The sequence below is a fragment of the Phascolarctos cinereus genome, unplaced genomic scaffold (assembly GCF_003287225.1).
Source record: "Phascolarctos cinereus isolate Bilbo 61053 unplaced genomic scaffold, phaCin_HiC Scaffold_2;HRSCAF=192, whole genome shotgun sequence".
Classification (NCBI taxonomy): domain Eukaryota; kingdom Metazoa; phylum Chordata; class Mammalia; order Diprotodontia; family Phascolarctidae; genus Phascolarctos; species Phascolarctos cinereus.
In genome coordinates this window covers 21,081,734-21,090,353 of record NW_027555625.1, presented here as the reverse complement: position 1 = coordinate 21,090,353, position 8,620 = coordinate 21,081,734, and the positions used below count along the sequence as shown (strand labels likewise).

General features: G+C 47.2%; 1 protein-coding gene across 1 annotated transcript; it reads right to left on the bottom strand.

The window, feature by feature from the left end:
• Positions 1-1,706: 1,706 nt before the first annotated feature.
• LOC110218431 (lithostathine-1-beta-like) lies at positions 1,707-8,283 on the bottom strand. The gene is made up of 5 exons (XM_078149104.1): positions 8,279-8,283; positions 4,375-4,489; positions 2,998-3,138; positions 2,024-2,135; positions 1,707-1,774 (listed from the first exon to the last, which is right to left on the bottom strand). The coding sequence occupies exons 1-5, from the start codon at positions 8,281-8,283 to the stop codon at positions 1,707-1,709; spliced, it is 441 nt and encodes a 146-aa protein (XP_078005230.1).
• Positions 8,284-8,620: the final 337 nt, after the last annotated feature.

The window sequence follows — 8,620 nt, the reverse complement described above, 5'->3', positions numbered from 1 at the left end:
TTGGGCAAGTCACTTAACCCTGTTGGCCTCAGATTCCTCCTGAGTTGGAGAAAAAAATGGCAAACCACTCTAGTATTTTTGCCAAGAAAACCCCAAATGGGGTCACAAAGAGCTGGACACAACTGAACACACACACACACACACACACACACACACGTACACTATATTCATACTTACAGCTTCAGACATTCCTTCCATCACTAGACACACCTTTCAGCTTTAGCCCAGCCACTTCATTAGTCCTGGAACTACTTGTAGTTATCCCCTACTCTTCCCCAGTAGCATGTTTGACAACTCCTGACCTGAGGGGCTCATCTTCTGGTGTCATCTCTTTTATCATTTTTAGTACTGTCCATATAGTTTTCCTGGCAAAGATACCGGAGTGATTTGCCATTTCCTTCTCCAGCTCATTTTACAGAAAAGGAAACCAAGGCAAACTGGGATAAGTGACTTGCCCAGGGTCACACAGCTAGTAAGTATCTGAGGTTGGATTTGTACTCAGGTATTCCTGACTCCAGGCCCAGCACTCTGTCCACTGTGCCTCCTAGCTGCCCATCACAGACATGACCCCTCCACAAAACTCAGTTCATTCTACTCATTGACTTCCCCAAACACATCACCTTTACCATCTGACACCTTTATTCATGGCGTTTTCCACTTATTTCCACCTAGCTCATCCTACACAACATGAAGGTCATCATCATCATCATCACCACCATCATCATCATCATCACTAACATCTCTATAGCACCTCGAGATTCACAAAGCATTGGGAATAATAATAACAATAATAGTTATAGCTAACATTTCTCTGATGCTTACTATGTTCCAGGCATTATGCCAAATGCTTTACAATATTATCTCCTTTGAGCTTCATAACAATCCTGGGAGGTAGACACTATTATTATCCCTATTTTACAGATAAGGAAACTGAGGCAGACAGAGATCAAGTGACTTGCCCAAAGTCACCCAACTGGCAAGTATCTGAGGTCAAATTTGAACTCAGGTCTTCCTGACTCTGGGCCTAGCACTATCAACTAGGCCACCTAACTACCCTCTACATTAACTCATTTTATCCTCATAACAGCCCTGTGGGGTAGATATGCTATTATTGCTATTTATATGCTATGAAGAAACTAAGGCTAAGTGACTTGTCCAGGGTCACACTACTAAGCTTATAAATGTCTGAAGCAGGATTTGAACTCAGGTCTTCCTAACTCCAAGTCCAACAGGTCCCATCTTCTACCTGAAGCCTTTCTTGACCACCCATAGCCCACAGGGATCTCCCCTTCCTGTGAATTCAAGCAAAATAGACATAGAAGACATTCAGTTGGGGAAGCCAGATTTATTTTGATGTATTTAATACTCTGAAGCCCACATAGAAACTTGGGTGAGAAAGGAAGGGAAGGGAGAGATTGGGAGAGAAAAAGGGAAGGGAGAGGGAATGGAGGGGAAAGAAGAGGAGAAGAGATGGGACAGAAGAGAGGAAGAGAGGGAAGAAAATGGGGAGGAGAAGGGAGAGAAAATGAGGGAAAGGAAGGGGAGAAGAATAAGGGGGAGGGAAGAGGCAGGAAAGGAAAGGGAGGGTGAGGAAGAGGAGGAGAGGTGTCTTGGGGAGGGCAGAGGCCACCCCCCTGGTCCTCTGAGTCCACTCCTAGCTCCTCTGTGACTTCATGATCAGCTCCCTCCTCCCTCCAGCCCCCACTCTAGGCTGAGAACTTGCAGATAAAGGGGAGCTCCTCATTACAGTGTTGATTCTTCCATTGTAGAAACCCTGAAGACAAAGAGAAAAGGGAAAGTGGTCCCCACCCTAGTGGCCCTCGACCTCAGGAGCTGCATGACCCCACAAGTGGAATATAGATTTATGACCTGCAGAAGAAAGATTTGAGGAAGGGAGGGAATAAAAGGAGTGAGCAAGAGGGAGAGGGAAGAAGAGTCCCTTTAGCAGCTTCAACTCACCAAGTGTCCTGTGTGACTTAGGGGAAGGGGTAGAACTGAAGGGAAAGGGTTTTTTTCCTCTCACCTGAGCGTGGAGACAGACTCACACAGAACTTGAGGGTGGTTTTAGTGGGGGCTCCTTTCTCCCAGGTAACTAAAGTCAGTGTGGCATTGTCACTCCAGCGCCAGCAGATGTTCTGAGGAGGGGAGTCCAGAGGCAATGTCAGAGGACATTGAGTCCCACCCGCACCTGTACAAAAATCCCCTCTGGCAATCACCCAACAGATAGACAACATCATAATAAAGGCAACCTGCGGTATAGTGAAGAAAATACTAGAGTCAGAAATAACTAAATTTGAATCCTGCCTCAGATACATGCAGGCTGTGTGACCTTGGGCAAGTCACTTGACTTCTGTCTGCCTCAGTTTCCTCATCTCTAAAATGGGGATAATAATAGCACCTACCTGTAAGGGTTGTTATAAGGATCATATCAAACACAATGAAGAAAGCACTTGGCAAACCTTAAAGTGATATTATTATTATTATCATTGCTAGCTATTATTATTATCATTGATTTCAAGTCAGAAGGTACCTGAGATCACCTCATCTACCACCTCTAGACTCAGAAATATTACTAGCCCAAGGTCACGCAGGTTACAGTGGCAGATTTGGGATTTGAACCCAAGTTCTCTGACTTCCAATCCAGGACTCCTGCCTTACATTCTGATACCTCCCATGACTATCAGCCTCTTTTTGAAAACCTCCAGCACAGGGGAACTGGAAGTAGCCCATCCACTTCCGTTCCCCTTCTCCCAAGTAAACCCAAAGGAACAACCATGATTGGTGCTGAACAATGGGTCTCTGCATGGGATGGCCTCATGGTGAAGACTGAGGACAGAGAAGCAGCACTGGGCATGACCATGGGCCCAGGAAAGAAGGTCAGACACCCCACGGAATATCCTCCTAGCCTCAGGGGCTCTTCCTTTCCCCCTGTTTCCCTCTTCCTCAATTCAAAGAGAGGAGATAGACAGTAGATGGGGGTGGGTGGGGAGAACGAACCTGGGAGGGGTCGTGAAGGCCAATCCAGAGGTGACTCCGATTCTCTCCTAAACTCTGAGTGGCCAGGGCAGCCACAAAAGCAGCTTCTGACTCATTCATCAAGGACAAGAGATGACCTGAGGGCAGGCTCTGACAGTTCAGCTGTGGAGAAGAAAAGAGGGCACATGGAAGGGGTGGGGTGAAGAAGAGGCAGAGGAGGGTTCACCACCCTGTGAGGATCTGTGGCAGGAGGGAAGGGTGGAGGAAAGGACAGCTAGGGAGATTAGAAAAGACAAGGACTGGGGGGGCTTGGGGAGGTCCTGTCCTTACAGAGAAGGCCACATGAGGGCAGGTGGGAATGGGGGGGAGGATTGAGGATCTCGATAGGACAGGAAAAATACATGGATGACATCTGGGTCAGATTAGGGGGTGATGAAGGTGGCATCTCATCCTCATACCATGGCATTGACCCAAGGAACCCTGAGGCAAAGAGGCAAACACCCCCACCCACCCACCTGGTACAGGGTTTGCTGTAACCACACCCAAGCACCTCTGCAGAGTTCCAGGTCTTTGGTTGTTGGAATATTCCATAGCAATAGGAGCCATAGGTCTTGGATCTTTCTGGGCAGGAGATCTGCAGGGGAGTGGTCCATTTGGAAATCTGGCCTGAGGGCAGAGGATAGAAAGGAGCAAAATGAGAAGTGGGGAGTCCTGCTAGGGGCAGGGGATGCGGTCAGAAGGAATCCCACCAATGAGGCCCCTGAATTCTCTCCTCTCTGATTCAGAATAGGATCGGAGGTTCTAAATCTGGAAGGCTCCTTGGAGCTCTTCTATGCAGAACCACAGAATCCCCTCTGTCTGCCTCAGTTTCCTCAACTGTAAAATAGGAATGATAATGCCTATCTCTTAAGGTTGCTATGAGGATCAAATGATAAGATGTGTGTGTGTGTGTGTGTGTGTGTGTCTATGTATGTATAAAGAACTTAAATATTCCTGGAACATAAGAGGTGCTCAATAAAAGCTCATTGTGTGACCTTAGGCAAGTGATGTTGCCTCTCGTAGCCTCAGTTTCTTTATCTGTAAAATGAGAAGGTTGGACTAAGGTCATGAGACCATAGATTTCAAGGGGGAGGGGTCTGTAGAGACCGTCTAGTCTAACCCCTAAATTTTACAGATGGGAGACCCAGCACACAGAGAGGTAAAGGGATTTCTCTACGGTCACACAGGTAAGTCTGTGACCGCTGATGCCAATGCCAGCACTATTTTCATGGTCACCTGGTTGCATCACATCACGTAGGCACTCAAACTGAGCCCAGTGGAACCCGTTTTCTCTGCCTGGCTTTAGTAGTAGATAGGAGAGGGCAGGGAGCATATCACCACTGTCCAGGAGTGACTCACCCAGGACCAGATCTGGGAGCAGCGTGCAGCACAAGAGAAGCCTGCAGAGGCTGGGGAGACAGCATTGTGTCTATAGAAGTAGAGAAGACCCTGAGACCCTGAGAAGCACTGGACTCTGAGGGCAGCCAGGGTGAAGGAGAGGACTGCAGAGATCCTATTCCTCCCTCTTCTCTTCAGGGGTCCCTTCTACCAACCCACCCCTCTTACTGCCCAAGGTTTTCAGCCTCCCCTTCCCTGGGCATGGGGAAATCTGGAGATCTGCGATTTAGAGAGATCCCAGGGCCCCTGGAGCAGGTCCAGAGCTGCTGTAACCTTACCAGGAGGGATGCCTCTCCTAAGTAGGGGAGGATGGTCCCTATTCCTGGAATGGTCCTCCCCTCCAATTTCCCCACTTACCATTTGGCTAGTGCCTGGATCAACATATCCAGCCAGGGCCTGCATGGGCCTTTATAGAGAGAGAGAAGGGTAAGAGTCTAGTGGAAGAATAAAACAGGAGGGAATGGAAAGGGGAGGATGGGGTGGCCAGGAATTAAGACTGGTCTCTTCCCAGAAAGAGAAAGTGCTGGCATGAGAAATATTTGCTTCCCAGAAGAGCCAGGTCATAATTTCTCCCAGAAAGTAGACCAGGAAGGTCGTTTCCCAGGGGATCTCAAATGTTCCTTTCCCATGGCCATGGAACAAGGTGCCAGAGGTGAGTGAGTGCACAGCGAGGACCCAAGAACTGAACATGGGAAGGACGAGCACAGAGAAGAAGCTGGGGCATCAGGGGCAGTGGGAACCAAGAGATAGAAGCCTGGAGGCAGGAGGAAATGACAGGTGGGAGCACGAGAATCTTCAAGGTTTGACACCTGAATACAACCATTGCTACCCATCACTATGATGCTGTTCCATATCTACATCATGCTTTTGGCCCTCCTACCTTTGTAGCATGTTTTCAAAATCACAGCATTTCAGATCCGGAAGGCATCTTAATGCCATCTTGTCCCACCCCCGTCCAAATGAGAGTCCCTTTTATAGTCTGCCTGAGAGATGGTCATCTGGCCTCTGCTGTAAGACATCCAGTGAGGGGGCACCCACTCCCTCCCAAGGAAACCCACTCCACTCTGCAATAAATCTAAGTGTTAGGGAGTTCTTCTTGACATCTAGTTTAAACTTACCTCTACAGCTTCTCCCCCGAGGTCAGGATCATACAGCTAAGTATCTGAGGCCAGATTTGACCCAGGTCTTCCTGACTCCAGGCCCCAGCAGCCACCTCAATAGGAAAGGATAGAAATAGGCTAGGAAGGGACATCTTTGGTAGGCAATGAACAGAAGGAAACCGCCTAACATTTAGTGCCAACTCTTCTGCTGGTAAATGCTCAGGGTACATGGAAAGGTAAGAGGATCAGTCACTGATACGTGTGTACTAAGATTCCTTCCAGTTCTACCAGGATGGTAAATAGGTCACCCCCAGGGATGGAAAATGAAAAGTCCATATTTAGAATCACATCATTCAGAACTGGGTGGAAGCTCAGAGATCATCTAATTCCTACTTCTGGCAAGAGGAGGACACTGAATCCCAGAAAGTCAGTGTGGTCTAACCCAGGGAGCCCAAGACTTGGAGACAGCAAGACACGGGCTCAAATCCAACAAGCCATCTTCTATTCAGCTGCTGAGGGGAAGAGTGGGGGAAAGAGAATAAGCATTGATTAAGTGCCTACTAGGTGTCAGGTGCTCTACAAATATTATCTCATTTGATCCTCACAGCAACTCAGCAAGGTTGGTGCTATTATTATCCTCATTTTACAGTTAAGGCGACTGAGGAAGACAGATTGAGTGACTTTTCTAGGGTTGCACAATTAGTAGGTAAATGAGGCTGGATTTGTACTGGTGTCTTCCTGACTCCAGACCGGGTGTTCTATCCATTTCCAACACCTAGACGCCAAGCTGATTTCCCTAAAGTATAGTTCTGATCCTGTCATACACACACCACCCCTGCTCAAAGAGCTCCAACGGCTCCCGATTACCTCCAAGAACAAATATAACTCCTCTGTGTAACCTGGTCCCTTGCTACCTTTCCAGCCTTCTTACCCTTTGCTCCCCTCCATAAACTCTACCATCCAGCTGCACAGGCCTCCTTGCAGTTCCTAGAGCAAGATGCTCCATTTCCCAGGAATCTCCCACCTCCATGCCTTTGCCCTGGCTGCCTCCCACTTCAGGAATCTCTGCCCCACCCCTCAGCTGCACCTCTCAGTTTCCTTGGCTTCCTTCAAGTCCCAACTCAAATCCCACCTTCTTCAGGGCTCCTTCTTGGTCCCCACTACTTCCCAAGCTGCTGATGCCCCCTCCTTTTGAGATGGACTTCATCTTCTCTGTATAGATCCCAGCTCTTCATATGTTTTCTTCCCCATTAGAATGAGAGCTCCTTGCGGGCAGGGGCTGTATGTTTGCCTTTCTTTGTGTACAGTGCCTGACACTTTGTAAGTGTTTAATAAATTCTCGTTGATTGATTATTAACTCCACGACTGTGTATAAATCAGCTCATCAAAGTCTCAGTTTCACTATCTGTAAAATAGGGATAATAATTCTAGAAGTATCTTTCTCTCCAGTGATTTTTGTGAGGTTCAGATGATAAATAGCCTAGGAGAATTTGCCTCACCCTGTTGCCTCTGTGGGATAATCTGGCCTCAAGGAAATGGTTCAGGGAGAAAGAGTGATGTCCCTGGCACAGGAAGAGGACTCCCCGCCCCTCTCTTTCCCCTCTTTGTGATAGGAGCAGGACCTGCAAGGCAGGATGAAAACTTGCTGTCTGCACTGAGTGCTTTTCTAGGCTTCCCTGCCTCTCTCTCTTGTTTCAGATTCTGACTTCTAGAGGAAAGATGGAAGCCTTGATGGGAGAAGGAGGGGGAGATGGAGGATGAGAGGGATGCTGGAATGTTTGGGGGGCCACACTATGCCTGCCATTACCCAAAATCAGCTGAGCAACTGCAGCTAGTACCAACCCTGTGCCTAGTGAGTAGTAGCTATGTTGGTGGGATAGGGGGAGGATTTAAACTCCTCCGCTTTCTGTTAATCCACAAGGCAGGATTTTAACTCAGGTCTTTCTGACTGCAGGCTTGGCATTCTGTCCACCATGCCACCTAACTGCCTAAAGACTCATTTTCCTGAGGTCAAATCTGACCTCAGATACTTACTAGCTGTGTGACCCTGGGCAAGTCACTTAACCCTGATTGCCTCAGTTTCTCTCATCTATAAAATGAGCTGGAGAAGGAAATGGCCAAGAAAACCCCCAATGGGTTCACGGAGAGTCTGACACAACCAAACAACTTCCGTAGGTAGATGAATAGTTCGGATAGAATGCCACCTGATGGCCAAACCCTGACATGACACTCTGAACGAATTCAAACGCTTGGAGATTGTGATCTGTGCGACCACAGGTAGCACAGGCTGAGATGAGTCCATCATAGGCATTTATTGCCACCAAGCTATTGTCCCCATGTGGATATCCACTTGTGGGTGCAGTAACAAGGTCACAGAGATGACTTAAAATGCTTTCTGAACTTTTGAGGATTCACTATGTGAGGCTATTATTATTAAGTAATAAGGACACATGGGAGCAGAGCCCAAGTCCTTTCCCTCCAAATCTAGAATCCTTTCCATTGTAATTCTCCATCTCTTTCCTCATCTATAAAATGGGAGAGTCAATTCCATTCCGTTAAATTCAATGCCCACTTATCAAGAGCTTATATGCCAAATATTATCTCATTTAATCTTCACAACAACCCTGGGAGGCAGGAACTGTTACCATCCCCATTTTACAGAGAAGGAAACTGAGGCAAAAAGAAGTTAAGTGATTTGCCCAGCTAGGAAGCACCTGAAGCTGGAAGCTGGATTTGAACTTGGGTCTTCCTGATTTGTTTCTCACCTCATGTTCGTGTGTTATCGTAGAAGCAATAGGAAATCACTGAAGCATCTTTTTAAAAAAAATTATTTAGTATTTTATTTTCCCTCGGTTTCATGTAAACATAATTTTTAACATTTATTTTTAAAACTTTAAGGTCCAAATTCTCTCCCTTCCTCCCTCCCCCCCCCCCGTTGAGAAGGCAAGCAATTCAATATAGGTTATACATGTGTAGTCATGCAAAACATATCCATAGTAGTCATGTTGTGGAAGACTAACTGTATTTCCCTCCATCCTATCCTCCCCCCTATTTAAGCTATTATCTCTCCTTTGTCCCTCCTCAAATTTTGTTTTGCTTCTGACTAC

Bases quoted from the DNA above. Each gene is read 5' to 3' on its own strand.
- LOC110218431 (XM_078149104.1), bottom strand. The intron at 2,136-2,997 runs GTTCGTTCTCCC...TCCCCTCCTCAG, and splicing joins GCCTTCACGACCCCTCCCAG to AACATCTGCTGGCGCTGGAG. The intron at 1,775-2,023 runs GTGAGAGGAAAA...CTTTGTCTTCAG, and splicing joins GAGTCTGTCTCCACGCTCAG to GGTTTCTACAATGGAAGAAT.